The sequence below is a fragment of the Eulemur rufifrons genome, chromosome 30, assembly GCF_041146395.1.
Source record: "Eulemur rufifrons isolate Redbay chromosome 30, OSU_ERuf_1, whole genome shotgun sequence".
NCBI classification, from domain to species: Eukaryota; Metazoa; Chordata; class Mammalia; order Primates; family Lemuridae; genus Eulemur; species Eulemur rufifrons.
The window spans coordinates 62,500,601-62,516,279 of NC_091012.1; the positions used below are offsets into that span (position 1 = coordinate 62,500,601).

Below are 15,679 nucleotides of genomic sequence, written 5' to 3' on the forward strand. Positions count from 1 at the left end.
TAAGAAAACTATACAGATGCCCCTCGACTTACAATGCAGTTACATTCCCATAAACCTGAAAGTGCACTTTCAACTTAAGATATTTTCAACTTACAATGGGTATAACCCCATCATAAATCAAAGATGTAACCATATCATAAGTCAAAGAGCATACTGAATGCCTATCACATTTGCACCATAATAAAGTCGAAAAACTGTTAAGTTGAACCATTGTAAGTCAGGGACCGTCTGTCATTATTGAAAGATTGCCAGATACAACACCAGGCAATTTCATACATACCATTTAAAAATCATAACAACCTCACAAAGTAGGAGATGCCAGCATTTTACTGGTGAAGAGAACCAAGCTTCATAGTGGGGTTATTGTGTTTTGCACAGTCATATAATTAGTATGTGGTAAAGTGAGGACTGGAACTCAGGTCTCCAGCCCTCAGTCAGTTTTGCCCCAGTGTGCAGGATTTTTTTTTCTTTTTGTTTATAACATTTTATATTTATCAGTAGGCTCCTTCAGAAAAAAAAAAAAAGAGGTAGTATTTTGAGTGTGGGATTCATCAAAATCTAGCATTGTCTCTCATAGCTTTCTTTGTATGGTATTGAGGCATCGCCCACAGAGATGCCAGGCTTCAAAAGGCAAAGCCTGACAGCCATTGCTTACTGGCACATAGATTGTTTCAGGTACCTATTAGGAGCACTTTGCAGATCTGCTGAACATAATGTGATTACAACAGTACTCGGAACTCTAGCATATTTTGAATTGAGCAAGCTACTCTCTCCCATTCCTTATGTGAACGATAGAATGTTATTTCACTCTAGATTGATTATGGGCTTTTTTGTATTCCTCCCATTCCCAAATCTTCAGTTCTGGTAGCTGCTTCTCCTCCAGGACCTGCCCCAATTTATACTCCTCTCTCACCCACCATCTTAATATCCCATAAATTCTGTTCCAAATGTAATACCCCCACATCTTGGCCCTTATTCTGCTAGCATTCCTTCCCTTAGTCGTGTTCATTGTTTAATTGCCGTCTCCATGGTTCCTATGGTTTGTAGTTCAAAGTTCATGCTTTTGAAAAAGTGGATGAGGGGACAAGAGGAAGAGGAGAGACATGGAGGAAGAGAGGGGACTTGTGTATTTGGCTCCTGTCCTGTCTACTAAGTAGCTGTGGCTCCTTAATATCCTTGGCACTGTTCCCATGAATATATCCCAGAGGATATACTCACATAGATAGATAGATGTGTTTCTAGGCTGGATAGCCTGATTTGACTTGTTCTTAAACTAGATTATGAGGACAAGCTTAACCATTGCCTCCCTTCTTGCCAAATCTCTCTTGATTTCTTTGGCTTTGCTCCTATGGAAGAGATTTTTCACCATTTATTCCTTTTTTTTTTTTTTTTTTGGCTTGAGGGCACAATTTTTCCCCTGACCTTCTTTAATCCCACCACTATCTCAATTTTTGGCCTTCTTAGCAAGGATAAGGGGGAGAAAGAAGGAAAAAGGGCAGCAATCAATGACTTAGGCATGGCCTCTAAACTAGATTGATGTCAGGGGAAATGAGAAAAAAGATATGGCATGCTGTTCAAAGATTTAATACAAAAATGTATTGAGCACCTATTGTCTTCAAGGTGCAGTGACTTTACAGATAAAGAGGAGGTAAAATTAAGATGAGTCTTGAAGGATAAACAGAAATTAATAGTCAGAGATGGAGGGGGGCAGGGTGTTCCTGGCACAAGGAACAGAGTAAGCATAAGTAAAAAGGAATAAAGTATGTGGCATGTTCAAGGAATAGTAGTTTAGTTTGGCTGGAACAGAGGGTACAAACAGAGTAGTGGGGGACAATGCTGGAAATGAAGATTGAGGCCCTGTTACAAAGCTCTTGAATACCTAGGTGAGGGGTTTGCACCTTTTGTTTTTTTTAGCATTGGGGGCTTACCAAAGCTGGTTGAGCAAGGTAATGGCATAATCAGGGCTGCACTTAGGAGATTAACCTCATAGCAATATGCAAGGCAGACAGAAACAGGAAACCCCAGAGGGCAGGGACACTGATTAGGAGAAGGCTGCAATATTTGAGGCAGTCGGTAATGCAAGTCTGGGCCAAGCTAAGAGGATAATTGAAAGAAACGTGTTTCAAGAAAGGATTTGTCACTGTCAAATATGCAGAGAGGGCAAGAAATATGAGAATTGATAAAAGGCAGCTGGATTTGGTAATTAGAGGTCACAGATAACCTTTGAAAAAGGAGTTTCAGTAGGATTTTGGAAGCAGATGCCAAATCATACAGGGTTAAAGAGTACATTGGTAGTGACAAAGTAGAGGCTGCAAGTCTAGACTCCTCTTCAAAAGTTTGGCTACAAGGTGAATATGATAGAGCTATAGTTTGATAAAAGAGTCTAGCTTAAGTTAGAGAATAGGAACTGGTAATTGACCCAATCAGTTGATGATTTCCTCTAGTAGAGTGATCCAAATTCCTAGATCAATGGAAATTTCATGTATCACAAATGAATATATTGATATATTAGATAAACATAATGTAGATTGATGAACCCAGAGCAGGTAATAATATTAGAAATCTATGTTTCCAACTATAATGCATTTCTATTCAAACATAGGATTCCACAGGGGGGAAGTTTTTAACAAGTACATGTGACCTGTTGCAACACTGGTCATGAAACTAATATCTCATAAATAATTCACTGTGCAGTGCAGGACTAAAATCCCTGCTGTGTGTTCCTCATTTATGGCCCAGAACTGAGACTCATGCCTTCTATGAAGCCACTGAAAACAAAGATTAGGGCTGGACACATAATTTTGGGTCTGGTTGGGTTACCATCACAAAATTATGGCAAATGGTTAGTTTGCTCTGGCCCCTTAGCAATTGCTAGCACGTTTTAACAACACAGAACTAGAACTGACAAGATGACTCTAATTTCAACTTTACTTCATTAATATGAAAATGCTTTGAAAAATAAATCTTTGGCTAATGAAAACACCATCTGTTGATGGCTTTTTGCCACTGTTTTCTTACATTACGAGACATAATTTGAGGAAAACACCGAACATTTACTTACTCACTTCCTATTCATTTACAAGGAATTAAAGCCTCCTCTCAAATTGGAATTGATTCTCAATAATGAACATATGCAAAGGGAAGCAGAGAATTGAAGCAATTAGGTAGTCTAAGGAAGTCAACCTTCCTTATCATGCTTAGTACTGACGAACCATTTAGAACAAAAAATTCTGGGCCACTCTAGGTTTGAATGATTTGAATTGATTTTGCCAAGTAATTATAGCCAGTATAGACTCTGGCTGAGTAAAGAAAGAGGATACATGTGTGCGTTTGTGTATGCATAAAATCTCTTTATGTAAAAGTAAACATGTCTCTTTGTTGTTGTTCAGTTTTGAAAAATTGGTTTGTTTTGCTCTTCTCTTGTGCAATCTAGTTAATGACTCGGCCAGGTTCCGTCTGTCTAAGCCCAGTCAGTGCAACTTTCTCAGAACAGCTGAACTGTGACAACAAGAGAGCCAAAGTGGCAGGAGAGATTGGAATGGAGATATCTGCTGTGAGGCAGGAGGTTGGCAGGGGGAGCAGGATGAAGCTCCCATTTCCTGCTGCAGGAGGCTACCTCTGGGTCCTTCTGTGATTCCCCTTTGTGAGGGTTAGAAAAGCCATTTTAGTTTATGAAACTGTGAGACCTTCTTCGCCTCCAGATGACTAACATCATGCTAGCTCTCACAAAATTGTACATGTGTCTAAACGGCATAAAGTGAGAGGAAGATTTGGCTGGCTTGCATAACAGATTTTAAAAGGCCTGAGTTAGCTAAATTGGCAGTCTACACCGATTCCATTTTTACCCAAGTTCCACTTCATTTGTATTGTATAGACTTGGCCTCTTTGTGTTCTGTTTTTCCCTTCCCAAAGAGGAAAATGTTTTGCTATCCGAGAAAACTGGACACAGGCTATTCTCCTTCCAAACAGCATCCCATTAAAAGAAATGGCTTCTCTAACCCTCTCAAATAATTGCTAGACTTTTTTTTTTCTACTTCTCTAGACACAGATTGTTTTAGGTAGCTTTTTCATTGGCTCCCTCAAGAAACCTAGCCATACAACAAAGCACCAGCCCTTCATTAAAGTGAGACAGATTACCCTTATGGGGCAAACTGGACCATGATCTCCATTTGTCATGCTCCAGGAAGACACATGTATTCACACATACATGAGCACACCTACATACACCAATCAGACACAGTAAATTCTAAGGCTTAAAAAGGGGTGCAGTTTTTGTTAGTTCTATTGAAACATGTCGTATTGCCATTGAATGCCTGTATTCTCTTTTGCTTTGTAAAAGGTACAACAAGGGCAACATTATCTAAACCTAGAGAAGATCTTGACTGTTTCAATGTGGGAATTGAACCTTAGGGGGGGTAGGCAGGGAGGAGTGGAGGATAAGAAGAAGAGCAGAAAGGCCAATCCACCCCAAACCTGAGTCTTCCCAATTGACAGAAGACAGCTTCATCTTTAAAAATAATCTGAGCCAGTGACCCCATTACTATTCTTTGACATGCTCTTTTTTGACATCCTGTCTACACACCCAAGTTCCCAGCTCTTCCAAAATCCAGAAGGCAGAATCTTCACATGCTTTGGGGGTCGCAGTCTGCTTTCTTTTTTTAACTGCTTGTCTTAAAATACTTACTTTGCTTTTGCTTCAGTCTGTCACTTTATGTATCAATTACATATGGCCTTTCAACAACAGAACATGCCATCTGGTACACAAACTGAAGCCCACACCCTTATGCCAGAATTTATTCTTTCCGCAAACATTTATTTGCTGTTGTATAGACATAGGCTACGTCCCAGAATGAGATGCAGGTGACATACTGCACGTATATCATGCAGGTCTGCTCTACCTGAGGTTTGTTAAAGAATAACCAGACTCTCAAGCCAGGTTAAACAGTTGCCATCCCTCTTCGGATGGTTCTGCAAGGACCCACACCTCCCCCACTCTAAGGAATGCTACCCAAACCATCCCTCATTCTTTTTTTTTCCCCCCTCTCTTCAGGTGCATAGCATGATTAAATCTCTAGCTCAAATGGGTAAATTATTATTTGGACCTTCCAAAAGAAAACCTATACTAAAAACCTAAATCCAGTGTTTATTTTGATAACTCAGAATAGTGAGCCAAAGCCAACTCTACTTTCCTGGAAGCTTCAGGATTGTATTCCACTTGTACTATTCCTCTTCAGTTACTGCCTCTCATACACATCCTCCTCTTTCTCTTTCATCTGCTATTCCTTCATGTCTAGTTTCTAGACCATAAGTGTGCTACAAGTCTCAATCCTTGACCCTCACTCGGCTCCACTTCCATGCTGAAGATACCCACATCTATTTCTCTAGCCCCAATCTTTCAGTCACCGAAAAAGCCTGAATTACCTCTTTCTAGGACACCTGCCCTTACAGTTCTAAGAGTACCCCATCCTTTCTCTCCTCCAGATGTTTGAACAAAGCTCTTTTCTCTTGACTAGTTCACTCTCCTTCCCTGACCCCAACCCTAACAGGGGGGTTCAAAAATCCACTCAAATTCTCTTTTGATGTCCCTCCTGTGCTTTCTCACAACCTGCTATGCTTCCACTGTCATAGCACTCACCACACTGTATTGTAACTTTGTCCTTAATTGTCTGTCTCCCTACATAAAACTGGGAGCTCCACCAGGGCTGGCACTGTGGTGTCTTAATCATTGTAATCCCAACACTATCCTGGTGCCTGGCACCTAATAGGTGTTTGAATGAGTGAATGTTGAATGACCCAAAATCACATAAACTCAAATCTAAAGTCAAAGCATTGGCCAGGCACAGTGGTTCATGCCTGTAATCCTAGCATTCTGGGAGGCCAAGGTGGGAGGATCACTTGAGGTCAGGAGCTCAAGACCAGCCTGGGCAAGACCGAGACCCCGTCTCTACTAAAAATATAAAAAATTAGCTGGTCAACTAAAAAAATAGAAACAAAAAATTAGCTGGGCGTGGTGGCTTGCACCTGTAGTCCCAGCTACTCGGGAGGCTGAGGCAGTAGGATTGCTTGAGCCCAGGAGATTGCTGTGAGCTAGGCTGACGCCACGGCACTCACTCTAGCCCAGGGAACAAAGCAAAACTCTGTCTCAAAAAAATAAAAATAAAAATAAAAATAAATAAATAAAGTCAAAGCATCCCACCAAAACTGCCACCCCTTTGTAATGCCCCCATTTTTGTCCTCAATACCACCATTTTTCAAGATACCTCCAACTCAGAAATTTTTTTAATATTTTCTCTCTATTGTCTATAACCACTACAGTCATTCACTAAGTTATGTAAATTCTATCTTCATGGACTCTCTCCAGTTTGACCCTTCTTCTCCAAAAAATTCATTCATAGAGCCAGGCGTGGTGGTTCATGTCTATAGTCCCAGCTATTTGGGAGGCTGAGGCAGGAGAATCACTTGAGCCTAGTTCAAGACCAGCCTGGGAAACATAGTGAGACCCCATCTCAAACAACAACAACAACAAACTCAAATTCATTTATGATTCCCTGTTTGTAAGCTCAGTGCCATCCTTTCCCTGACCTCTCTCCTCTGTGCTTCAGAGCATCCTGTGCAAACCTCTGTTGTGGCACTTATCATACCAAACTGGAATTTTCTATTTACTTGTCTATCTCCCCTACTAAGCTCAAAGCCCCTTTAGGGGAGGAACTGTGCCTTATTTCCTGTGTCCCCAGCTCCTACCACAATGTCCAAAGTGTTCAATAAACAAAGTGAATGTTCATTAATTGTCTGTTAAATGAATGAATGAATGAATCCCTAGCCTAAATCCCTGATGCTAAGGTTTAAGTTATTGTCTGTTCGATCTTCAGGGAAGACAAAGAACAAGGCATTACTACATTATATCAACCCTTCATGAACTTGAAAGCCATTATCTTATTTTTCTTTTCTTCATTTCTTTGGGTTCAATAATTCTTGTTTCCTTAATCTTTCCTCACCTATATTATATTTCTGTTGTTTCTTTGCCCAATAATAACAGACAGGGTTTTCATCCACCCAAGAATAATCTCTGAGTTAACATTTTATAAATTGTTCTCAAACTAATGAGTGTTAGCTCCTTTCAAATGTTGATGAGTAGAAGACTCGGGACAAAAGAAAAATAGAAAGATAGGCGTACAGATAATAGGAGTATCTACTTGCTAAACTTGTCTCAAATCAAAGAAACAACAGAAAACATCTTCCAACACAGGGTCCCATTAATACTAAATGAATTCAGAGCCAGAGAAATCAATATAAATCTTGGAGGGACAAGAACAGGGGTTCAAATGAGTCTCAGGACAATTTGAGTAGAGATGGAGTAAAATGCATTTTTACCCACATACACACATGAAACATGTACAGATTTATACATATTATGTGTAATGAGCAAGTCTCGGACAGTTAAGAGACCACAGAGAAGCCAGATCTACAAGCAAAAATTATTTTATGACCATGAATTGAAGGCTGGTTTAGCTGAGAAACCCCATGACAGATACAGCACCCACCCCAAAACACACATGTCCACCACCATCATCACCACACCTTAGGGCACACAAATCTGGACACAAATGCTTTGCTTTTATTATATTTAGCCACTGTGATTTAGTATCTGAGTGACAGTGAAAAACAACTTTTTCTGTTCTCTCACCTATGGTAACCCACCCTGGTCTCCATTGAAGATTTTTCTTATCATGAGTTTATGTGATCTGGTTCATTTATTAGAATGATCCCTAGGCTCAGGAATGGTTCTACTGAGGTTCTAACTCTCCTTAGGGTGGCTACAGAAAGCTTGCCTCATAGTCATGGCCCCCTCCTACCCAACTTATCAGAAAATTCACACAGACACTCTCTCATCTTCACATACAGTGACACACATTTATAGATGCACTTTGATACACAGACACAGAGTCATTCTCAGCCACTCATTCACGCAGGAATACACACACTCGTATATAGTGATGCACACATTATGTATTCAAAGATGCCCTCTCTCAACCCAGTCTCTCAAAAAGATACTATTCTCCCTTCCTCTTATATTTAGACTCATACTCGTTCAGAAATAGTCAAATGCCCATTGGTACATAAGTTGAGAGGGTCTGTCTTGGCAGACAGAAGTGGGTGTTAAGTGGGTGAGTAGACAAATGACTGATAGAAGGTGGTGGCTGAGTGAGAATGGGTGGGTGGATGACAGAGTGACTGAGTAGGAAGGAGGACAAGTAATCAACTTGATAAGATTCTAGACTATCATATTTTCCAACCTTTTAACTCTCATTGTGGCTTTCCTTTGAACATTCTCCAGGTCTCATATCTCCCTTCTCTTTGTCTGGCAATCTTTAGCTCTCTGTCTCAGTGTCTCTTCCCATGTCTGTGTGCACGCGTGTGCGTGTGTGTGTGTGTATGTGTGTGTATTTTACTTTCCCATGACAAAAAGCTTACTCCAGTGCCAGGTAATATTTTATAACTACAAGATCCCTGATAGGTAAATGTAACTGCACTTAAGAATTATTTGTAGAAATGAATTTGTGGAAATGTAATGAGAAAAAGAAAATGTGCTTGTTTATTCCTTTCAGGAAATTCCTCTATTCCCCCTGGTTTTCATCAGCTATATTTTTGGCAGGCTGTGGGCATGGAAATGTGAAGACATCACACTCAAAGAGAATTATAATAATCACATCTGATTTATACAGATGTCACCATAGGGTTAGGCAGTTGGAAAATCCAACAATCAAAATGAATAGGCACTTTAATTAAGGACATGCTGGACGTGCCATACTTTTGCTAACACTCTGGTTTTGAATATTTTCAGTAGTTCACGGGAGATTTTTTTCCAGACTTTTAAAGTATTCATAATGGCAAGCCAGATTTACATCTTCTAAGATGAGAACCAAAGGAAGCTAAAAACACTGGTATACTTACTAAAAATCCATTATGACGGAATTCATTTGGATTTCTTGAGCAAATACTATGTGTACTAGATGCTAAGGAGAAGAATACTGGAGAAATAAAAGACATTGTGTCTGACCTCAAGGACTTTGTGGTGTAGCTGTGGTGTGTTAGAGTGGCCTTGTGGGGTTTGAATGGAGCACTAAAGAATAGGTAGGATTCCTAAGCAGGCCACGAGCAGAGCACTAGTGAAAGTTAAGAGTCAGAAAAGAGAATGGTATGTTCAGCAGATGGTTAGGAAGGAGGCTCATCTCAGTAGATGAAGGTAGCATGTTTGAGAGGAGTAGGGGAAAAAATTAATGGTCAGCACAGGAACTGAGCTGTATAGGACTTAGAATATCAAGGTGAAGTCTGTCAGCAATAGACAGCCACTGAAATTTGACCTCTTTTTATAAAGCCAATATTCATTAATACAATAATATCAATCTTTTATAATAGAAGAAACTCATGTGATAATGAAAATTCTAAAATGTGAAGCAGTTTTATAGAAATGCAGCATATACCATGAACCAAGAGATATACTGGGACTAGCAAGTAAAAAGAGAACAGCAATGGAGAGAATAAATACTCTGAATAACTGTTATGAACACAAATATCCTTTGAAATTGAAGAATTAATTGAAACACTGATAGCCTTCCAAAGGACATGTGTCCCACATCTCAACCCTATAGGTAGACTAGACAACTAAATAAGATCATAAAAGTATACTAAGTACCCCAAGTCCTCTAATCCATTTTGAGTACATATTAAAAAAACAGGTTAGCTTCTGGTTATTCTGAGCTTTTATCTAGAACATAGTGGTTTTATTCTTTATTGAACAAATAAATATTAGCAGCCACTAATCCTAAACAGGAAGGTTAGTACATAAAAAGTACTTACAAATGCCAACAATGAAGCTGGAGAACCAAAAGGTAAAAATAAACACTGTATCAGCTACTGGCCAGAAAGGCAACCCCCCAGATATATATAGATATATATATTATCATTCTTCCCCTTCTACAGGACTCGTGTGTTCCTCTCAGGGCCAGGGGAATATCAGGCAGTCTCCCCCATAGCTTCTGCCAGTCAGCTTTCTCCTTTCTCCTTGGGGAAGAATCAAGCAGATTAAGGAGATAATCCTAAATGCTTTTCTAATTAAAATTAACCCAAAGAAGTGAGTATATGTGACACTAAAAGTCAGACTTCCTCTCTGCTTAATGTGGAGAATTAATGTCCTTTTACACTCGGCGCCAAACCAAAGCAGCCTCCCCCCACCATACACACACACAAGCAGCACCTCCCTCTCCCTCTCCAAAGTCCAAGATGTTCCAGACAACATAACGAACCACACAGTTGGGAATGATTCATATGTTTCCACTCTCCATCCAAAAATGAGCAAAAATAGTTTCCACTTAATTTATAATCAGAATTTTCTGCACATTTCCTAAAATATTAAAGGGGAACTATTCAAAATGTAGCCTTTCCTTCTCTAAAAATTACTGATTAGTCACATACTAAAGTGTTTTTTGGTAAAAATAATTTTGTGTTCCATCTATCCCTAGAGATGAGGGCTATAGCTGCATGATGCCAAATATCTAATCAATTATCCAGTGTTTTCGGATGTTTTCAAATAGCTGGTGTCCTGTAGATATAGGCTTACTCTATCCAGTGTTTTTGTTATCTCAACAGTACATATGGATACAGATTTTTCTGTTTGGAACATTTCTCAAGGCCAATGCCTTATTGTAGTCCCAACACCTGCAAATATTTGGCAGAGATTGTTTTATCCTCTCTATATTCCCCACTCTTCCTACAACCCCACCCTATCTTTTGCCATTATGAAGCTGTAAGTTTATACAATATGTCCCTTCCTTGATGCCATCAATTGTTCATCTATGACCCATGAAATGTGCAGTAGCTGGAACATAAAGTTTCAAATCACATTTCATGGGGAAAACTGAGGTCTGAAACAAAGTGGCAGTAGACTACAATAGAGAGGAGAGTTAACTCAATCTAGAGGCTGAGTTCCAGTTCCAGTTCTCCTATTACTAACCAGTTCTGTGACTTTGACCAAAGCACTTAACCTATCAGTCTCAGTTTATACAACTTTAAAGTGCAGGGCTTCAACTAGACCAAGTCAAAGGACTAACATATTATGAGCCTAAGAAGTGAAGTCAATGAGATTCTTTTTCTCTGCAGCCTTGATATGAATTATAGTATTACCTTGAGTGAAATCAAAAAATAAACATTGAATTTTGTACAAATGTATAAATATTATATATAAATAATAGCAAAAGAAGCATAAACCATTGTCAGTGTGACTACTGTTACTTGCAATAAATACATTTATTGCAAATATTACTTGTAATAAATTACATAGGAAAAAACATATCCCATTCTGAGTACTGCTACCCTCGCCAACGTCACATGTAATTTTTACATAATTTACAATGAGTTTTCCACAGTATGGCAGGAAGGAAATCTCCACTCCCTTTCATGCCCTCCTTTTATCCTATCTGGGTCTTTCTTCTAGCTTGATTTATACACTCAGGCCATAGTTTGAAGTGGTAATCTTACTATCCATTTAAATGTTTTATTTTTCTGGAATCTCTGTTAAGTAGCTCCCTTCTAAAGAGAAATTATACAACATAGCAGGCAAGCAATGGTGATAAAACAATTTTCTCAACCTGTCATCTGTTAATATGAATGTGAAATAGGAAGACTTTTAAAAATAGGTACTTAGACTTGAACACAAATATTCTATAATTTCAGAAAACTCTGTCCACTGAACACAAATGAGAGATTAGGAATTTCTAAGGCAAGAACTATAAACAAGTGCTTCAGTCCGTATCCCATAATAATGAACACTGGCACAAAATTTGATACTAACTTAAATATTTTTTGCCTTCAATTTAAATTTTTAGTTCAGATATTTGATCATACCTTCTGATTTCATGGTACACTGAAGTTTCTTGTTTGTTTGTTTTGTTTTGTTTTTAAAGGCAGGCTTAGAATTAGCCCTGTGTTAAGTGTTTAATGGCAATTTGTAATGGCCAATGCCAAACATTTTTTTCTTTAGTGTACTGAGTATGTAAACACAAACATATACTAATGTCCTCCACAAAAATCTCTCACCTACATAGATACACTTAGACACCTCCACCTCCACCTCCACAAAGATACACCCCACCTTCCCATTGCTATATACATACATATGCAAATCAGCCCATCTGCTAATTATAGTACACCTACACAGGTATTCACATACTTAAAAGAAGAGGTGGAAAGATGGCAGCTAAGATATGTAACGTGCACTATGTCACTGACAGAGGAGAGAGGGTGCTCTTTCCCTGGATGGACTACTAGTGTGGCAGGCCATGGGCAAACTCTCCCAGAATTGGCCAGAAGCATATGAATGCAAGAAGGCTTATGCAACAGATGAGATAGGTTCCTGTGAGAGCTTGCAGGTGAGTAGATTATTCTTCCTGAGAACAACTTGAAGTTAACTCATTTGTCATATATGAAAAATGATCCATTTTATTAGGGAACTTACTAACTGTATAACTGTGTACTAAGAGACAAAGTTGTGTGAGGGATATTTTCCCAGATCCCTTACCTTGAGTTTCTCAAATCGATCATTCAGGGATGCGACATGATGGTCTCGGTGACGACCCACCAGTTTGCATAAGGCACAGATCAGTTGGTCATCAGATACACAGTACATGTTCACCTTCTCATTCTCATGGTCCAGGCAGGTGATCCCTCGAAGATGCGTGTCTGGCAATGGTTCCACCAGGCGGTGGCTGGTGAAAGGTTTCTTGTTGGGGTGTGTGGCCCGCAGGCAGCGGTCACAGTAGGAGACCTCACAGGTGATGCATGTTTTCACTGCATCCCTTGGTGGGTCCTGCTCACAGAATTGGCAAGCAATTCGCTCACTAGACATGGCGGTGCTGGGCCTGTAAGTCCTCTCCCGGCGGCTCTCACTTGGAGAATTAGGCCCACTAACTGAAGCCTTCTGGAAGCGATCAATAATGTTCTGCAGGGTCACATTCCTCTTGAGACCGTCCAGGCCCCGGTGGTTCAGCGAGATAACATACCTGCATGTAGGACACTGGAAAGCAGTAATGGGTTCAATGGATTCACCAGAGCTGCAGCTTGAGAGCAAGATGCGATGGGCACAGCTGAAGCAGAGGCTATGAGCACAAGGGAGCAGAAGAGGGTCTTCAAACAACTCTAGGCAGATTGGACAGGTCAATTCAGACTCCAGTGTTTCCATCTTTAGTGAAAATAATCCTGCTGAGGCATTAAGAACCACAGAGGCTGGGCTTTCACCTGCAAAGAATACAGTGCAAAAGTCATTAAGCATTTCTAAAGGAAAAGTGGATATAACATAATTATGCACTAACCAATGGAAACTTTACATGCTGGGCTCCCCAGGGATGCTTGAGCAACAGGAAAGCAATTTGGGAATTAATCAGGAAGCCTTTCTCCCCCTTCAAACCTTGTTTTTGACAAATGTCTGCGTTTATTTTCCTGCACTAATAAATAGCACCGGTGGCTACCTCTGAATCCTGGTTGATTGAGTAACATTACCATTCCAGCTCACAACATTGGCATGGATCATTCTCTCCCATATTCTACAATGCCATCTCTTGTCCTGGGCTATGATGAGGCTGAGGCCCTACAAAAATCTCAATCTCTAGTCTCCAGTATTGTTTTCTATTTCACGTCAAGGTAAAATATAGGAGCCGCTCCTATTTCACATCCAGTGGGAGGAAAACAAAGCCATATTTTAAACTAACTCTCTGCTTCCTGAAAAGATTCCATTCTGAGAGCCTGCATAAAAAAGAAGAGAGAACTTTAAAAAAAATGTAGTTCTTGGTACAGGATAATAAGCTCTTCTTCAGAGTGTAAACTTGAATTACTTCCTATTATCACACATGGAGATTTCTATTCCATCCTATTTATAATAAACTGAGTTCCTAGAGACAAAAGATGATAGTTTTCACTTTCACTTTCTTCCCTCACCTACAGAAAACCCTTTATTTCATCAAACCAAATGAAGAATGATTTCAACTTTTTTACTTACTCAGAAATAGTTGCTGATCAATGATGAAGTCATATTACCTTGTGGCTTCAGTTCGCTTTTATTATTAAATACCTGCTGAACTAACACAAGCCTGTTATAAAGCTCACCTCCCATGTGTCTTTACATACTTCCTAAACATAACAGGATGCAAATCAAGATCTAGCTAGAAATTAACAAGGTAAGCAGCCAAAAATTTTCAGATGTGGTAACCTTTATTTAAGCATGCATCAGAGAGTAAAGGAAGTCCCCAGCTGACAAGAAACTAACCTCTTGGTCAACCTATCTATTCTCCCACAGGCATTTCTGCGCTAAACACATACATACTTACTGCCATGTATCTTCCACTAATTAAAATCCACACACACAACTAAGTTAGCCTTAACTAAGGAAAAAATATAAAACATCTTATTGACTGAAAATGTTAGTCCTATTTATGGGGAAGAGAAAGGCATCTTTTGCTTGAGTAGCTTCTATTCATCATCTCACTGTCATTGGGGACATTAATCAGGGCTTGAAAATTTGATTCTGCCATTGATATTTGTTCAGATATTGTCATTTATCAGTGATATCTACATATCTCACAGGATACATAAATACTCAATACAATTATACCATGTGTATAAGTACAATAGATGTATACCTAAAAGCTGTTTCTTTTCTTTTTTTTTTTTTTTTTGAGACAGAGTCTCACTTTGTTGCCTGGGCTAGAGTGCCGTGGCGTCAGCCTAGCTCACAGCAACCTCAAACTCCTGGGCTCAAGCAATCCTTCTGCCTCAGCCTCTTGAGTAGCTGGGACTACAGGCATGTGCCACCATGCCCGGCTAATTTTTTCTATACATTTTTAGTTGGCCAGATAATTTCTTTCTATTTTTTAGTAGAGACGGGGTCTCGCTCTTGCTCAGGCTGGTCTCGAACTCCTGAGCTCAAATGATCCTCCCTCCTCGGCCTCCCAGAGTGTTAGGGTTACAGGCGTGAGCCACCGCAGCCGGCCCTAAAAACTGTTTCTAAATCAAACTTTTTAAGTGCACTGAACTAACTAATGGCAATCAATAGGAAATTGGGCTATAAAAGTAAAGAATCGTTTTGTAAATCAGTCACTCTGGGTTGGTTTAGTAGGTTCATGTTTGTATAGCCACTTTAAAAAAAAAATGTGAGACATGGTATTTTTGTTTTACAATTTACAAGTGCTTGAAAATTGTTAGCCAGTATTTTGTAGCTTATAACATCTATCAGCATTCATCTATCGAGATGAGAAAGTAAAACAATTAAAACGTACACATATCATTGAATCTTAGAATTGGAAGAGACTTTAGAGACAAAATATTCCAATTTTTCACTGAAGGCAGGAATATTGCCTTAGATAGATCCACTTGTTATACCCTCAGATGCTCAATTCAACATATCCATAAGTGACCTTGTTATGCTCATCCTCACTCCTGCAAAACAAAACAAAACACACACACACACACACACACACACACACACAAAATATCTGCTCCTCTTCTGATTTTCCCTATCTGGTGAATATCACCATTCAAGCCTAGAAACCTAGGAGTTCCCTCATTTACATATTTATCACTTCATCCACTGATGGTTTCCAGAACATTCTGTTTTATTTCATTTACATATTTG

The 15,679-nt window shown here is 39.4% G+C and overlaps 1 protein-coding gene across 2 annotated transcripts in view; it reads right to left on the reverse strand.

Moving 5' to 3' along the window:
- Positions 1–15,679, reverse strand: part of MID2 (midline 2) — a 92,853-nt gene that overhangs the window by 63,182 nt on the left and 13,992 nt on the right. The window contains exon 2 of one of the 2 annotated variants that reach the window (XM_069463152.1): positions 12,575–13,290. In XM_069463152.1, coding sequence (XP_069319253.1) covers positions 12,575–13,234 — 660 coding nt within the window. In that variant the 5' untranslated portion in view covers positions 13,235–13,290. Of the gene's footprint in view, positions 1–12,574; positions 13,291–15,679 lie in introns of those variants that run through there. The other variant, XM_069463151.1, reaches the window with a different exon arrangement.